Here is an 18,941-nt window from a genome sequence, read left to right as displayed (position 1 = left end):
ATAACAGATTTAATGTGTACATAATGTGAATCACTGCATTATGGAGCAGCATGTTAGAACAAGAAATGGCTGCAGCTCATCTTATCTTCTGTTGGCAAAGCTGTAGAACTTCAGTTCTAAACTGTTCACTGGGCCCAGAAATTTCCCAGGAGGAAGGCAGCCACAGGGTCCAGTAAGTCTCTTGAGAGTCCCAACGTGGGAATCTTGCAGGGAATTTATGTTTTGTTATTCTCAAAGGCATACTGAAGTTGCTTTTTAGTGTGTTTCCTTGCTGTAATCTTTCCCAACCTCCATGGAGACACCTTTTTCATTATTTCTGTCCTAGTTATATAAAATGTAAATGGTTTTCTTCAGGACTGGGACTTCATACAGCTATTCTCTAGGATGTACCTATCTTTTAATGAAAAAGAAATATTCAGACATGGTAAAAATGTGTCTTGGTGTTCCCTGCTTGACGTGAACTTTGTGTTGTTCAACTACATGTGGTAGGTTTGGATACACATAATGAGCTTGCAGTAGTAACTAGGAGCGAAACAGATACAACCAAAATCTATGAAATTTTTTTAGTGTATTCTTCTATACTGATTGAGCTGAGGTGGGGTTTTCCCCTAGACCATGATGCCCTGCTAGAAGTGTCTAAGCAGGGATGTCATTTTAACTAAGAATCATATTCACTCGGAGTCTGCCCATGTGCAAACCACAGGCTTAGCTCTCTCCAGTGAAATGATAGCGTGTTAGGACTCTGGTTTCCAGTGTTTGGCATAAGCTATTTCGGAAACATCTGGGGAAGCTAAAAATCTTGGATTCCCTGTATCCTCCTTTTTAGCAGTCATCAACATCATTTGCATTAGAGGCAGTACTGCCACACTTCTTCCATACACAGGCACATTTGAGAGTCATGTGCTGAAGTCTTTGAACAAATGTAGTGTTGGTATTATAGTCTAATGTCTGGGAAGTTAATTTGTAAAATAAGCTCACCAAACTTTCATCTTCACTATGATATTTTACTGTGCATTCAGTTTTCTAGAAACATTGGATGACATCCTTTTTACTTCACAACTTTTAGTCATCACTATGATCTTATATACTGTAGAGGCCATGTCTCTTGTTGCTCTTCTGTAAAACTTGAGGTCAAATCCTGCCTGTCTTCATTTGTTGAGTCATACTAACCATAGCTCACACCTTGCTGCTTTTGCCAATGACAAGGAGCTTTTGCCTTTTTTTCTTCAGTGGTGTCAATTTTCCTGAAAAGTAGAAAAGATTGCTGCCTCCTAAGTTATGCCGTTCAATTGGAATTTGATGCAAGTGTATAGAAACTGTTCATTTGGTTCCACAATTTTTAGTTCATGTATGTGTGTGGTATCAATTGTCTATGTTTTTTTTTTTGGGTGCATCCGCACCCAATTCCATAGTTAACAGCTGCTGTCAGGTAATGCTGATGCCTTATTTTGGAACATTCTTATCCACAGTGATGAGAGTTGATAATTAGTACTTTATAGGAATATGAAAATCTATTTAAAAAATAAAAATAAAAATCTGCAAATTCACAAACCGTTGCGGAGTTGTTGTTGTGTTGTGTAAAATATTGTTGTCCAAGTATTGTGTACCTGATCCACTTAAATTCAGATAGATGCTCTGTTACGTTCTCTTCCTTGTGAAGGGATGCAATTGATAGACTGCTTTGTCTGGAATTTGTGTGGGAATTTGATACCATTGAATGTTTTGAAAACAAACTTGGAAATACTGAGGAATGAAGCATGGTCTTTAAATAACTTCTGCTTAAAATCTGTGAACTGCATATGTTTTAAGCACACCTGCTGTTTTTGTGTCCAGCTTGCAATTATGTGACTATTGATCAACTGCCAAAAGAATGTTTGGAAGCATTGAAAGCTGTGTTTTTAACTGAGCTGCTTTAAAGAAAACATCTGAGTCACAATGAAAATTCTGTTTTCTGACCAAATTTCCTTTGTGATTTGCAGGGTTCATCGATGTCTCTCTCACGGTCCAACAGTCGGGAGCACCTGGGAGGTGGCAGTGAATCTGATAACTGGAGAGACCGTAATGGGCTTGGACCCACAGCTCATAATGAATTTGTCTCCTCAATTGGCAGTCCCAAACGGAAACAAAATAAATCAGGTTAATAATTTCTTAAGATCTAATTTTTTTTTAAAAATCATTTTGATATCAATGAATATTTATTTCAATATGTTTCCTGACATCACTAGGGTTTTAAATTACTGACACCAGTGAAGTAAACTTTTTTACAAATTGAAAAGTGAAAGCATATGCAAGATGGTTTAACATGATAAACAAATAATGGTCCAAAAGGAAAACCGTTAAGGAAATTTTTTAAATGCAAGACATTCTTGCTGAAAGCTCTTTGCTGTCTTGGAAGGAGTTTTTCAAGGTGTACTGAAAACAGACCTATATAAAAGTTTCTTTCTAGATTACTACTGTTCTGCTCTGTTATTGATGCAACAACAGTCCAGTGTTTATTGAGCTATTTCCTTACTGGTGGAGAAGTCATAATCTGTGCTGATATTGAATTTTAAAGCGTGATTCTCTTTATGGTGATAAAAGAAGACTGTCCATATGTTTGGCATGGCTTAGCACATGATTTTAAACAATGGTTTCTGTGGATACAGGCTGTAAATTTTGTACTTAATTTTTAAATAATGTTTGAAACTTGCAAATTAAAATTTTGCTTCAGTTGAACTCTTTGAAACTTAATTCCATTTTTTTAGTAACTTAATATATGACTTTCTGAAAGAGCGAAAAATGTAGGTAGAGAATACTGGTCCATACTAACTAACTGCATTATGGGGAAATAACTATGGCTGGTTTTACTTTTTTTTTATTGCATCTTTCTTATAAAGGTGAATAGAACCTAAATCCCAGATTAACTGCAAAGTACACAGGTAGTAAAAGTTGGACATCCTAAGAAAGGATAGCTTCTATTAGAGAAAATATTCATGGTTGGTATACTTGTAATTATTCATTATTTTTAAAAGCGTGTTAGTTCAGTTGTGAGTGGCTGCATACCATATTCTAAGTACTCACAGAACAAAAGAGACTAAAAGTTTACTCTTTGAAATCAAACCATTGATGTTTCCAAGTTAATTGGACAAAAATGGAAGCTCTAGGTTAATCAGCCTAAATAAGGATTAAAAATGTAGTTACATATGCATTAGAAGAAAAGTAGAAACGTGAATACATTGGCAGTGGGGAAGGCTGTTCTGTAGCAGCTGTAGCTTTCCTAGAGAATGAAATGTGTGGAGGAGGGACAAAAGAAATAGCTATCAGTTGGCTGGACAAATGTATTTACCTTAATATGTAGGTGCCAGAGTACTAAAATATAAGTCTTCATTGACACAGTTGCATAGTAGTGTTGAATTTCTTCTTTGTTTTTAAGATAATGCTTCCAGACTGCACCAGTAAGAAGTATTTCTTAATACTCGGTTTTCAATAATGACCTCGCATCATCTGCCCTGAGTGTGGGATCATGGGTTTCTGTTTGGGTATTTTTAGTGTTCTTACTCTAATAGTGAAGAAACTGAGGCACCACCTTTTACAGTCTAAAAAAATCAACGTAGTTATTGCTTCATTTGTCAGACTTAATGTTTACATTTTCAACATTGAACAGTTTACTGTGTTTTAAAACTCTTTTTCTAAAATGGAGCTGAGGTTGATAGAAATTCTTCACTCTGGAAACCCAATCCCAAATGCTTCCAACTAGTTTGTGCCCAGAAAATAAGAAATGTGTGATAGCCAGTTGTGAAAAATGGTGGTTTTCACATCCTATTGGCATTCTATAGCGGAGGCCATAACAGGAGTCTCTGGGGCAATCTTAATTTTACTCACCTGGGAAAGTATCCTTTACCTCCTGTAAGCCTCTTATGCACTCACTGTTATTCTGTAATGAGGGAGGGAGCACTCACAGTGACCCCATTTACACAAATGCCTGATGCACACCCTGGGAGCTATCCTTTTCTTAGGCAGCATGAGGAAAAATAATTATGGACTATGTGATTGCATACTATCAGTATGCACACACAGAGGACAGGGATTGTACTGCTAAATGGGTTTTCTTGGGTCTTTTAAGAACCTCACCCTGGAAACCTTTTTTTAAATATATACCTTTTAGGAATGTAATTTAAAATTGTAATGGGAGACTATTTCCAGTTTTAGTCTTTAAAAAGACTACTGCATTTCTTTTTTGTCTCTATTGTACTAAAATAATAGCCAAATCGTGTGGCTGTTATGTAGTTCCTTTACCAGGGATTGCTCCAGTATGGTTTTCTCCCCATCCAGACCAAAAAGGTCTGGTTGCATTTGTGTGCAATGGTGCTTTCCAAAATACTCACTGGAGAAAAGAGGAGCAGAGGGCTTAAGAGGAGGAAAAGCAACAGGGTCTTGCAGCTCTTTCCCCTGTATGAGTTCCAGACTTGTATCCATGTGACAGTTCACATAATGTGATTTTATTGCCTAAAAGGTTTACCCAAGTATCTTTCTACAGAAAACAAACACCGGAACTTAATTAACAAGAAACTTGCTTTATGCTGTTCATTCTCTCAGACCACTGAGAGTCTTTTTTTTGCTGAATAATAAAGATTTAAATATTTTGTTAATTTAATGATCTAATTGAATACATTGTTGATATGACAGAAAATTGTGTGCTTTTGTGATGTGATTAAAAAGTGTGCTTCTTCCCTTTCAGCTGAACACTATCTCAGTAGCAGTAATTACATGGACTGCATTTCCTCGCTGACAGGAAGCAATGGCTGTAACCTGAACAGTTTATTTAAGGGATCTGATCTGCCTGAGCTGTTCAGCAAACTTGGTTTGGGCAAATACACAGACGTATTCCAACAGCAAGAGGTTAGTGTTCCTTTGAAAGACACCTTTGTGTTTGTAGCATGCTTTCCAGCAGTAGTTGTTCTGTGTGTTGACCAAAGCCACAAAGAACTCTCACTTTGTGACAGGATTTTCATGAGCTGTTCTTTCAAAGCTGTATCTCATGTCTTTCAATTTCCAAATAGGCAGCCTGGACATGAGTTTGCCTGCACCTTTGGTTTATACTTAACAAATAATTAAACTAGGTTTTGGGTGTGTCTTTTTCATTCAAGGAAGTTTAAACCTTGGCTCCTGCTTGTAAACTAAGATGTTAACTAGAATTGAATAGCTTTTGGTCAGCTTCATATATAGGTTATGGAAATCCAGTCTGCATTCAGTACTAACGTCTTGTCTTGACCAATTCCGGGGTCACATATATTTATCCCTTGCCCTGTGTGCCAGTTGACTTCCTTTGATCCACTCCCAACAGGGAGACATGGTCCATCATCTGTGTGAGCTTTCCATCTCCACACCAGCTAATCTCAGTTCAGTCCAAGTGTAGTATTTCGTATCCATAGAATATTATACAGGTAGAGTGAACTTGGTTATCTGCAGATGGTTTATTCTGGTGACAGATTCAACTGTGTCACAAAAAGTACAGTGAGTCCAGCTGCAAGACTTACTGGCTTAGAGCCCTGGGCTTGTCCTGAAAGCACCATAGCTGTATGTGAGAAGTTGTATGTGTCACGCATTGGAATTGGGTGTACTGGGGAGCAAAGCAGATGTCCGTGTGGTCAGTGTCTCATGTGGTACAGGGGAAGGACCACAGTTGGATTTGGCATCTTCTTGTGTTCCGGACCCATCTGTCTGCTTTTCATCTCTATCAGCAGTGAGGTCTGCACCAGTTGCTGGTCTTGGATTTGTACCTGCATGTTTTCTCCTAATAGACCACGCAGAGTGGTTTTTTGTACAGATTGCCATGTCATTAAGAATGGTGCATGTGTTCATGAAGAACAAATTCCAGGAGGACCTTCCGTTCATATTGCATGAGTTGCTCTGGTGTGTCAATATTTAGCTTCAGATTTGCTTCCACGAGAGGAAAACTGCACCCATCAGGGGCACATTCAAGTGTGTACTACACTATTCCAAGGGCAGACATGAGGCAAACTTGTACCTTCTCGTGTACGCTAAGTCACTCATGTATATGCGCTCACAGAATCGTCCTGAGTTCACTGAAGTGTATTGCTGCTGTCTCAGCCCGGGGGCAGTTGGATCTGGTGTGTTTCCTGCCAGCATTTTGTGTCTCTCTCTAATCATGCTGCTGAAGTACTGTGGGGGAATTTTATTCCTGTGCAGTACTGCACAAAAGCCCTTAGGAACTGGCTGCATCTGAGCTAATGAACTCTTTTGGGATTGCAAAGCACTGGCAGATGTGGGACAGATGCCAGCATGGGTTAGCCTGCAGCCAGTCCTAAAGTAGCAAGGTCAGTCCTCAGTTTGAACTAATAAATCCAGCTCTGCCTCAGTTAATTCTGTGTACAGTTCCTCAGGTTTATTTCTTCTGTACTCCCCTGCATGTTTCATAATACCCGTATTATCCAGTCATTAATCCTTTCTTATTATTTTAGCCACTCCTCTAAAAAGGCGACACAGCTGTGTTGGTTTCCAGCACTAAAGATGGCTTTTGTTTGACAGGTGGGGTTTTGTTTTGGTTTTTCTTACCTCAGGAGTTGCTTATTAAGTGTGAGATGAACCATGTGCTTTGGCCAGAGTGAAAACTAAACAATTTTCCACTACATTTCTGTGAATTGTACTGGCAGCAAAAAACCCACAAACATACATCGTTGCACACACTTGGAGTTCTATGAAATACTCGTCAGTGCTTTAACTCAAATGTGTCACCAGCAGTTGAGCCATCATTCTCTGCTAACTAACTATAGTCTGAAACACCTCCTATATCTATAGACTTACATACCTGGCAGTTCCCAACTACATTGTAGCGATTGTGGTAAATACTCAAAATCTCAAGGGACATGAATAAGTAAGATTAATTGATCTTCTGTGCTATTCTGCAACTGCTCACTTTTTAGTTTCTTTTCATCTGTCAGAAGTGCAGAGTAGCCAATTGAACAACAGTGTGAAGTAGCCATGGAAAGCAATGTTTGCTGTTGACATCCAAAGAATAGGTTGGCAGCGTAACCGTAAAATGCAGTAGGAAAGAAAATTCTGAAACTATTCTGAACCACATTTATGGCTTAATACTTTTGGGAAGAGATGTGTTTTGCATAGTTTTTCTATTTCTTTTTACTCTAGATTGATCTGCAGACATTCCTTACTCTTACTGATCAAGATTTGAAAGAGTTAGGAATTACCACTTTTGGTGCAAGAAGAAAAATGCTGCTTGCAATCTCAGGTAAATAACACAGATTACCATTTGTTGATTTTAAGTATTGTTTGTATTATTCTCACTTGAGTTGTGTGCTTATAGTTGACAAAGTATCTTGAAAGACTGAAAAGTAAGAATCTAGTCCACAGAGGTCATATTGGCTTGCCTCTCTTCAGAAGGTGCTTAAAACCAGGGCTTATATAGAGTTTTTCACATTACTGAATAAGGTTTCAGTTGCATAGTCCTGTGTCCCCTTGTAAAGTTGGAGCTTGGTAGAAAGTTTGTTTCGCAGCAGATGGTGAACTTTGGTTTATACCCTAAAACTGTGGGTCCTAGAAGCTCTGGGATTACAGGTCCTGCAGAGTCTGAAGGGCACTACATACTGGCACACTGGTCAGAACTGGCATTTTCAAGCTTTTGGTTCCCTGTCCTCCACTTTATTGATCATTAGAGTAATCATCCTGTTGGGGAAAACTGCCTGGTTTGGGGGGGACTTTGGTTTTTGTTTGGTTTTTTTGTTTGTGGGTTTTCTTTTGCCAAGGCCAGTTGTTTCTGCAACATGTAAAGGTTTGAAAAGAAACATGTAACTCTTACTTGGAATTTTTCCAACCCACTTTAATTAAAAGGTTGTCTTGTACCCTACATGCAGAAAGATGAAGGCCAATCTAATTTTTTGCAATGTGTTGTAGTATATAACGCTTAACAGATTTTTTTCCTAATTGTAATAAATAGCATGAGATTTCATATTACATATGAGTGCTCTGTTGTCATTGTCTAGGCAATGAATCTGTATCAGAGGAAGAGTTTTCTTCAGATCCTCATTGTAACACTAGATCATTTTTCTCCCAATTCTGTTTCTTCTACTGATGCTATTAGTGAATGTTTTTTTATTAATTTAAAATGGCGGCATAGGATAAAAATGTGATGTACTTAGTTCAATAGGGGTCATGAAAATCTATGTAGTCTTTCAGTGACTTGTATCTACATGGAGTTTGTTTACAAGAATAGAAAAGTGGGGAAAGGAAAAACATGTTGGATGAGCAATTGCTAATACAAACTTAGGGTGCATGTTTGAATGGGAAGCGAGCATCTGTTTTTTCAAAAGCCCTTATTAAAGTATTGTTTCAGTGTTGTGTTTAAAATAAAGAATTGTGCATTGAGAAATGATCAAGATGCTAATAAGCTTTTCTGTCATCTCAGTTTATGTTGCATGGTTGTGCTGCAGCCATATATTCTGTGTGCTTGTACCTTCAGGAAGATTGCAGCCTTTGAGTATCGTAAAGTGTTTCAGCTATGTCGATTTGATCTAAATCACTATTGCAAAATATTATCTGCTCTGCACTGTATCAGTGCCAAATAAAACCGCACCGAATAGTTGCCTGCATCCCAAGCAGCCTCTGAGACTTAACCTGGCACTCTTACTATCCTGTTGAACTGTTAAATTGAACAGGTACCTCACAGACTTTTTCAGTTCATACTGTTCTGTCTAAAATACTTTGTTTGCTTAAATAGAAGGTTTGCTTTTGGTTTAGATCAAAATATTCAAATTAGTTTCTGATGAGACATTTTTGTGTGTGTGTGTGTGTGACCTTTATAGAACTGAATAAAAACCGAAGAAAGCTCTTTGACCCATCAAACATACGTGCCTCATTCCTGGAAGGTGGAGCTAGTGGAAGACTGCCGCGTCAGTATCATTCGGACATTGCTAGTGTCAGTGGCCGCTGGTAGCAGTCAGTTGTGGCTCAAAACGTCAGCTGTGTAAAGATGGACATGGCAATCCTGTGGACAGCCTTCACTGCACACCACCCTCTGCACTTTGGGAGTTTGGGTGTCAAGGACCAAAGCGTTTTGTCTGCACAACACTGTGCCAAAAAAACAGAGAAAACACATTTTGTCTGTTGTCTTTCAAAACACCAAATGTGGGTTGTGTTTTACTTGTGTAGATTGGACAGAATTTGCAATAATAATAATATAGGGTTCTTTGTTTAGTATTTTATTACCTATAACTATAATGTATGCACTGAATTTTTACTTTGTTGAATGAAGGAAGAATGAAGAGCTGGGATGCCAGAGAGCATAGATTTTGGTTTTATCAAGATGGATTTTTCTGGTACTGCTTAAAATAATTATTGAGGTCTTTCTGCACTTTACATGTTCTGATTTCTTGTCCTGTGGAAATTTTATTTCTCTCTTTCATTTCCATATCAGTTTTTATATTGGCACTAATCAAATTTTTTTCAGGTGTTCCTGCATTAAGTCACATCTCACTATAATGGTACTAGAAACTGGTTCTTTTGCAGATCTTTTTCTATCTCCCCAGTAGTTATCTGAAGAGATTGTTCCAAAATCAAGCCACTTGGTAGTGGACCAGTCCTATTACGCTCTTACGAAGCAGTCTAATGCTGCTTTTAACAATACTCACTCACTGTAACAGATGCAATGAAAGACCAAAATGGACCTTGCAATATTAACCCTTTGCAGTCATCATATTTAACTGCTGCCTGTTATGCTAAAACTGTTTTTAATGGTTGTCTCAAAGCAAAGGGCTATTTTTAGTACCCTGCCACTAAAGGACACTTATTTATATCAGACTTTGATTTTTAGATCCTGTACACCTGCAATACATAACGGATTAAACTGATCTACTGCAGATTTATGGTAGAGAATGAAAGGCATTCATCAAACTAGAGCTCTGGGCTGTCAGTTTGATTAAGCAGACAACTAATCTAATTTGACAAGACAGCACTGTTGCCATTTAATAAATGACGCATATTACTTACATGACTATGCATGCAGCAATTAAGTGACCTACATAAAATAGGTGTAATAGCATCTGTTTCGTTCAATCTAGATTTGTAATTGTCAGCTGCAGAAGTGATTAAAACTCTGGAGATGAACTATTTCTGAAACAAGTTATGTTCAACAGAAAGAGTCCATATTGTAAGTGGCTAGAGCTAACTATTGCATTCGTATACTGTGAAAGTCCAATTAATTTGGCAATATCGTTTCTCTGTCTTTACAGATGTCTTGCTTTGGGTTTATGAAGGGTTCTGATATAATGAAGGAATTCATAAAGTGCCTCTTTCTGCAATGCAATATGAAGTTTCCAAGCATTAATTTGTTGAAAAACATTCCCATAAGTAATATTGTGAATTACCTCTACTGTAATGTATTATTTATGTTCAGTGTACAAGCCTTTTGAGATGGACATAAACCACTGTCAAGTGCTCTTAACAGAAGGCATTAGAATAACATTTACAGTAGTTGGTTTTTATGCAAAAATGGGTGAGAAATAGTTTTGACACTTTCCATGGATAATTCTTTATTTTAAGGTGAAAATACAAAGTGATGTATAGAGAAATTTGCACACACAAAGGGAATTTAAAGAAACTGTTACTTGAGGGCATAGATGATCAAGCAATAATATAAAGTCGTGTTGCGGTTAGCAAAAAACAACTGCTCAGTACTCGTTTCAGCCATATCTACTTAATGGTGTATAGCTGGGTGACTTCCCCCATAGATCCAGTAGCAGTTAGCTTCCTCTGGTTTTAAAATTGTACTACAGTCCTGAGTGGATAAAACCGCACCTTGTGTGCACGCAGCTGGTCACGTCAAAGTTACTGTGCTCAAATGCCAAAAGTCAATAGCCACATATCGGAGATATTTGTGTGTATGTGTTACACGAGCAAGAGAAACTTCATGGAAACCCTCATGGAAGCCACAACTTCTAATTCTAAAAGTATTTACACTTGTGCTTACTTCTAAGCATGTAGGTAGTTCCATTCACATGAACTACTTATGTGCTTACAGATGAGCTGTCATTTAAGTGTTTGCATTTGCAAGACCAGTGTTTGCAAATTAACTTGTATTCAGTCATGTTAATTTTATAAAATATTTTAAATGAAATATTCAGCAACACTTTGTACAGAATTTTCTGCAACCCCTTCTTGCTTTTTTTGCCTAAACTTAAAAGCATCAAAAAACCTTTACACTCTTAGATTTTTAGTCTTTTGTAAGTACATACTATGTATCTAGACAGTACTATACTCAGAAACTGATTTTATTACAGTATTAAGTTGATGTGGTCTCTTGCTGAGCAGTGCTTATATCATCTACACCAAAGTGAAGAATTTCCCATTAACAACATTATTTTTCAATAGGGCTTCACACAAAAAAGAACACACTGGAAGAAAAAAATTTCTCACTTATTTTGATTCCACAAAGGGAATATGACAGTACAGTGTACCGTATTGTTAGTGTTATATTATGCACAAATATTTGACTTGCTACATAAAAATGTTAGTTTTAAATCTGTGCCTTAATAGTGACCAGTTATCTGTAAATATAGAGCAGATACAGATTGTATTTTTGTGGGTTGTGTCCTTTTAGTGATTTTTTTTTTAAAATAAAAGATGAAATTAAACATTAAAAGTGGGAATTTCCAAAACTAATCAGTATTGCATAAAATAAATTTATATAACTCCCTTGTATTGGTTAATGAAGTATTTTTTATATAGACCCGGTTCCAGGGATGCTTGCTTGTTAATAAAATATAAAAAGCAGTATTTGACATAATTGCAACATGTTTATTTCACATGCTAGTGCTCTGTGTGGTTTACTGTTCCTTTTTATATCACATACAGTCTGCTTGTTGGGCTTCTAAATGAGAATGCTTTTCTGAGATACCTCTTCTTAAAAATTAATATGAAAGGGGTTAAATTATCTCAGGTTCAGTTCATAGCAGGTTTAAATGGTTTGGCTTACATGAGTTTCATTCTTTCTCTGGTCTTGCATTTTAATGACTATACATGTTTTGGTCTGGTTAGCAGGACATTGTATGTGTTCTTCCATAATGGTCATTATACTATCACTTCCAGTGCAGAAGTGGAAAAAAAACCAATAGGGATTCTTTATTTGTTATACTGGCCACGCGACGAGTCAGAGTCTAGCAAGAGGCATAGCTTTCACACTGAGGTAATAGGTACCTAATGTTACATCAGTCTTGTCTGTCTGCTTGACATGTAGTGGTACAAGTTTAATATTACTTACCTCACTCAGTGCATTCAGGCATTTCATTATTCCAGTCTAATGTGTTTTCTTTGGTAACTATTTTATACATGCAGGTCTCCACTTAAATTACAGTATTCCTGGCTCACTGACCTCTTAAAAATCTGTGAGTTATTTTTCTGAATACTTGCTGAGAATTGCAGATGTGGGAACAAGTCTGGGAAGGGAACAGATCAACCAGCCCTTCTGTTGAGGACAACTGAAGGGTGTGGTGCTGAGGAGCAACTGACAAGGAATTGGCATAAACTAAGTGGAAATTGCACAGACAGGTGGACTTGCAAATTGCACAGCGTTTCTAATGCCTGAGCAACAGTGAACTACAGAGTTCTGAAACAAGATGCTTTCCTTTGTTGGACCATTTATTTGGGAATATTGCTCCCAATGGACAACCATGTGGCTTCAGTCAGTGGAGTGGTAAAGGTGGTGTGGGAAGAGGAGGAACGATGATGGAGCATCAGAGCTGGATGGCTGCTCTCCTTGCTGTGTGAGCAGTGTTCCCAGCAGCTGGCACGGCACAGCACGAACAGGATTGCTACCTGAACAAAGAGGCTTCACCGTCCAGGTGCTCATCACCCATCTCTGCTACCAGTCAGAAGAGCAAAACTGATGGTTTCCAGTCTGAAGGGAAGATGTCTACTAAGAAATGTTGCCAATACACAAGAGAAAACAGATGGATTCTCCAAGATGTGTAAAGGTTAAAAGTGAGACATCTGTCCTTAGTTTGACCCCACTCGGATCAAACGCTTGGTGGAGGAGACTTATTTTTCCAAAACTCTGGGAAATGTGGTTACAAAAGGTATATGAGAACTGTTGCAGGCTAGTCAGGAAAGGTGTGGTAGGCAAGGAAATTTGTGCTTGTACTGTGAAGTAAGCTAAGAAGTATTTGATTCCAGACAAGTCTGCACACTGCTGGAGCTACCTTTTATCCTTGAAGAAGGATAAAAGGCCTGCTTTGTGTCACGGATATCTGAGCAAAAGAAAAGCTTGGCTTTTATTTGGAGTTTCTGCAAACTTCTTGAGGATTTGAGAAGATGGAAAAACAAATTGACTTCTAGAAAATTTTGCAATATGCATGGCTGGTGTCTATGATATTTCTGACAGCTTGTCTGAAAGTGGAGAACTCTTAAGGACATGCAGGCAGCTAGAGAAAGGGTTTACAGAATGCTTGAAATGGTTAAAAGATAAATGAGCTCTTATTTTGAATTAAGGGTAGTCATGAGTGAGGAATATGTTGTAACCTGAAAAGCACACTATAAACTTGTGCTTTTGGTATAAAATTCCGTTCTGTTTCTCTTGGCTTAAGATACTATCTGGGGCATTTCTGTATCTGAAAACTAAATCCAGAAATTACAAGAGGCTTTTTGCAGATGATGATTTCCCATTGTAGTAGGGAAAATTGGGCTTTGCTTCCTGTACTACAGATGTACAGAAGGTTGGTTTTTTTACAGTGTTACTATTTTAATATTTTACATGATTTCATGAATCAACAAAGCAAATTTTATAAATCAAAATGAAGTAGTAGAACAGGCATATTTGCCAATTTTGAATACTGACACAGCTATCAGGATGAGCTAATGGCTAATTAAGATTATTTTTTCCACTCACTTTGAAGAAAGTATACCGTTAAAGAACAGACTCAAATGTTAACAAACTATTTTCATACAGTTAATAGCAAAACACTTGATTTTGCTTTTCCTAATTGTGAACTTGTAACCTCATCTAAAAACAAGTTTTGAGTCTTGAAAGAAAAAAATTGTCACAAACTCTCAAGTTGGTTTTTTGGGTTTTTTTAAATAGTCCCAAAAATACTTCTTGAAATTCTTGGAACTGCATGTAAGTATATTTACAGTGGTTTATTATTTCCAGTACTCTTTAGGATATCTTGAGAAGTGTTGTATGAAATTCTTTTGACATTGAATTGAATCAGAGTAAATATTAGTTATGTTGGGAAATTAAGATACTTGGTTATGAAGATGCAGAACCTTATGTGCTAGTCAAAGCATTGTCTAGCATCGTTTCTCCACTCTTCTAAGGAGTAAGATTTAGGCAATATTTGCTCTACTGAGAGATGCAGAACGATTCCAGATGCTTGACAAAAATATGAAGAAAGATGAATACATTGTAATGGAAATTACCTAGTTTGTGCCAAAACTGTGTTGCAACTTCATGGAAACTAACAGATGGAAAAAGCAAAACATCATACGTGAAAAAGAACCAATTATATAATGAAGTAAAAATTTTTCACTTCTAACAACGAGTGATGAATGTTTTAAGAAATAATGTTGCCACCAATGTAATAACCCTAGGACCGTGAATCGATATGGATGTTGTTACACCTTCTTGCTATGATAAAAATCAGTTTGTCATCTATGAAGACCAGAAGATTTGAAGAGGCCTGAAATGCACATGGCGCTAGGTTATGGTTCTCCAAATTAAAACCATCCATGAAAAATGCAGTCTCCTGCTGTATACGAACCATATAGAAGAGAAGTGGAAAAGATGTAAGGTTGTGGGGGGAAGGAAAACATAAGACACGTTCACTAGACAGTAAATCTTGCTGTATGTTACATGTGAATGTACTAAGTGAAAAGGAAGATGGAATCCAAGAATTAATCTGATTTTAAAGCAAAAGAAAAATAAAGTTTAGATCCAGCAAAATAATCACAACCTTTTCTTCTAGCAGGAGCTTTTCCACCATGCAGCAGAACAGTTTTTGGTTTCTCAAGAGGAAGCCTCTATTTTCATGCCAAAGCTCACCTCAGTGTGAAGTTGCTGTTGTGTGGTACCAAAAAGCTCCTTTCTGAAATAGCTTGAATCCAGCATCGGATGCTTAGAAATGACAGTTCAGTACTAAAAATGCTTATTCTTTTGGTACTGAAAGATACTTTTTATGTGTCCAGCATCTAGAAATCAGTACAAACAAAGCTCATATGGTAAGCAAGGATAAATTGCTGACAGATTTGAATCTTGCTTGGAACCTGGATGGGAGACAACCCAATGGGCCAAGAGATATTTTTGTGCAGCTATATTAAAATTATCTTTGTCCCAGCAGTGTTTCTTCTTGCACCAAACGGTGACAATAGCCAGCAAGCTGGAATGCTGAAGACATCTGTCACGTAGGAAGGCTCCTCCTGAGCATGCCTCTAGCACTGGTTTATCTTCCATCTTCACTGAAAGCGGTTGCAGATGCTGCACTGTTGACTCAGTGCTTTCTTTCCATTATACTTTTGGACTCCAAATGCTAGAAAGGGCTAATTCTTAAATTTTACATGCAATTTCATGAGCTTTTGCTTGCACAAGCACAATATTCACTTCTTTTCCTAGAAGTGATTAATGTGGAGAGTATCCAGAACTGCTAGTGTGGATGAGTGCTTTGAAGGATTTTTTTTTTTTTTGAAGGGATTTAAGAGTCATGACTGAAGACTGGAAATAACACTCTGGCACTGCTGTCTGTCTTGGCTGCTGGTGGTGTCTGCTCACCTCTCCTAGATCTTGGCTCTCCCGTACTTGGCTCTGGTTTCTGCTCTTTTCTGGTGAGCAGTCAAGTTTCAAACAAATACTATTGGGAAGTTTTGAAGCATTTAAATTTTCAGGCAGACTTGTTTCTTTAGCTTTTTGTGTTGGACATAAAAACTGGCAGTGAAGGTACAGATGCTAATGGCCATCACTGGCCAGTGTGAGGAACAAAATCTGCAAGCACAGCATAAAAGTACATTGTGATTACAAGGCCAGTTTACATGAGGGCATAATTTTTCCAGATGGGTGGTTGTTCATGAAGAATAAATAAAGGAAACATTCATTTACTTGTTGAGTTTATTTTTTTTACATATTCACAGAAGGGAGCATCTGTCCTTTTGCATGGTGCTTTTATTAAAGTTTAAAAATTATTATGCAAAGTAACTCCACAGGGCACTTCCTGTAAGCAATAATAAATACATAATTATTCATAAACAGAAGGGTTCTTTACTGTCTACCCACTTCCTCTTGAACATTAATTATTGGAGTACAGCGTCACATTTCTTCCTTGCTTCCCATCCACCTGTAATGTTTCTGCTGAGGCCAATGCATCCATGTTCTTCAGCTGCATATTAATATGTGGCTATTTTCTGCCCTGAAACTGCTGCAGAGACAAGCTCATGAAACCCCTAGAACAGAATCACTTATGATCTAGTTCCTAGTGCATCTTTTCTCTGGGTAAACATGTCAGGAGGTACGAGAGAATTTCTGGACTGAACAGATATGTTGGTCTGCTGAAAACTTTGAAACCCAGTATTTTCAAGTCCTTTTTCTGTTTAATCATTATGTGATGAATTTGTAAGCTTCAAGATGTTTTACATCTGGTTCTGTTTGTTAGATCCCTTTCAAGAGTTCAGTTTTTCGTGATCATACCATCCGTGATAAAATGGGCATTAAATCATGCTATATAAAAATGCATTGTCTTTTCAAAGCTATACTAGGAATTGAATACTGGAGAGGCTTTGTGTTCTTGGTGTATTTTAGGTTTAATTGAAATTTTGTAGACACTTCAGAATTTGTGTGTATACATAAAAACCCAAAATGTTATGATGAAGAATCGCTGAGATTCTGTCCCTTCCATCTCCCTTCCCAAAACTGGATAAAAGTCAGTGTTTCATCTTAAAGCATTTTTATCTAATTGAGATTTTTCCAAGCTCACAAAATTTGGCAGGAGACAAATCAAGTTCTTTATGGTTCCTGAAGGCAAACAATTTTCTGATAAACATTCTGGGGTGTTTTCATGTGCTATTCAACATGGGAGGTGTGTGGAAATATCAAAAAGATGTTGAAAGCTTTCTTGCTTGACCTCTAACTCTCCACCAGGTCAGCTTTTCTTTTTGCTTGAATCTAGCAAAATTGTTCAGTGTTTAAGCACAGAAAAAAAAAAAATCCACAGTAGAATGATACTTCCTTCCTATTTGCATGCTGTGACCATACCTACATTTTTTGAGAACAAGTTCACCAGACTTCTAGACCTGGTATGTGTTGTAAGAAATATCTAGTTGCTACATGTTTACCTGCTCAGAGATGAGAAGCTTGCGCTTCATGATGAACAGGCTCTGAATTTGTGTACCCAAGGGAGCCAGTTTATGCCCACGTTTCATGCTCAAGCATGAAAAGCCAGAACTCCAAGATAATATAAATTTTCAGGTCTTCCTTTTCCTATAGAAGCTGTCTCTTGCTAAACTGCTTGTGAGAAAGTAGAGTTCTTTCAAAGCCTGTTAAATGAAGTGGACTGCCCCCTGTTAGGTAGTTATTTGTCAAAACAAATGTTATGGTCTACCTCCTGGCAGCTACTCAAGTCTGCATAAAAGTGAGTTTTACTCCATGGGGGCCCATAGCTGAAACCAATAGTGGAAAATGCTTGCTTAATGGTTTGTTGTCCTTTTGCAGCATTGACAACTTTTATTATGTAACATCCTAATGAAGAACTCTTTCAGCACAATTTTATTCTTATTTGCAAGGTATAATATTGCCACTTTATAAACAAAGTGAGGAGTTGGATGGTCAAAAATTAACATGAACAGCTGTTGGGAAGCTTGTGGATGAAAGTCTCCATATTTGACTTTGGGAAGAGTTGCTGCAACAGGTCTTGAAGGAACAGAAAATATTGCAAACCTTTGCTTATTAGTTCGAGTGATAATGATTAATGATTAGAGGAGGAAACAACTGTGTGGTGCACCATGCATTTTCAGGAACTTTATCTCAAGTGAAAATGGGCAAAGGGAGCATCTGCTTGGAAGTATGATGCACCTTTTAAGGAACATCACCAAACTGCTGCTCTGAAGAGACGGAGGTAATGTTTCGTGAATGTTTTTAGTATCTCGTCATTAAGTACTGAGCCTATTTTTGATAAATGTGGGTTCATACATCTACTGAGAAAGCGTTCAAAAGTTTTCAGTTAACGACAAGAAACCCCACTCTTCATTTGCAATGATTTGCCAATCTTTAACAGGGGTTTGAATGGGCAGTTTCCCTTGTAAGCAAAAAGTCTAACTTTACTTTAAATCTAGATGAAGTCAGAATCTATTTCCAGCTACCACTTAACATTTGTGATATAAATTAAATGAAATCATAGCTCAGATTTCCAGAAGGAGATACTTAGGTTGAAATCAAGTCATGCTTTGATTTTTGTCTCTCTGAGTTAGCTAGATGGATTTCCACATACCTTTTACTGAAGGTTTTTGGATCTCTGCAACCTACTCACCCTGTCTGTGGGCTGCCATTTAGTCCTTCAGCATCTCCTGAAATGGGAGCACCAGTTGTGGACACATTAGTACTGCAGCAGCATGGGCAGTAGCTAAGACAGCAGCAATACTCTAGGTTGACAGTGGCCCAGGAAGACTTTATCCAGTTTGAGAGGAGGAGGAGCGTGAATGACTTGGTGTTGCTCCCTTCCAGTCCTCCACTATTTTGAATGTTGAGCTTGACTGAAAACTAGAATATAGTCTGCTTTTGGTGCGGTTTGGTTTTTTTTATTTTTCCTCCATGATTTCAAATCTGAAAGGCTTTTTTTTTTTTTTAATACAGGCAAAATCTAGAAAGCTTCTAATGCTTTGCTGTACAGGTGGGTGCTACCCTGCTGTGTGCCAGTGCTGCCCTGCCCATGGCCCCTGCTCTGCTGTGGGGGCTGGGGCAG

The 18,941-nt window shown here is 37.7% G+C and overlaps 1 protein-coding gene across 5 annotated transcripts in view; it reads left to right on the top strand.

Moving 5' to 3' along the window:
* BICC1 (BicC family RNA binding protein 1) overlaps positions 1-11,794 on the top strand; it is a 115,160-nt gene extending 103,366 nt beyond the window's left edge. For 4 of the 5 annotated variants that reach the window (XM_074874403.1, XM_074874402.1, XM_074874399.1 and 1 more), the window contains 4 exons: positions 1,980-2,136; positions 4,718-4,878; positions 7,147-7,246; positions 8,817-11,794. In XM_074874403.1, coding sequence (XP_074730504.1) covers positions 1,980-2,136; positions 4,718-4,878; positions 7,147-7,246; positions 8,817-8,947 — 549 coding nt within the window. In that variant the 3' untranslated portion in view covers positions 8,948-11,794. The remainder of the gene's footprint in view (positions 1-1,979; positions 2,137-4,717; positions 4,879-7,146; positions 7,247-8,816) is intronic. The other variant, XM_074874401.1, reaches the window with a different exon arrangement.
* Positions 11,795-18,941: the final 7,147 nt, after the last annotated feature.

Source organism: Strix uralensis, chromosome 7 (genome assembly GCF_047716275.1).
Source record: "Strix uralensis isolate ZFMK-TIS-50842 chromosome 7, bStrUra1, whole genome shotgun sequence".
Taxonomy (NCBI): Eukaryota; Metazoa; Chordata; class Aves; order Strigiformes; family Strigidae; genus Strix; species Strix uralensis.
The sequence above is the reverse complement of the archived record's forward strand: the minus strand, read 5'-3'. Positions and strand labels throughout refer to the sequence as shown.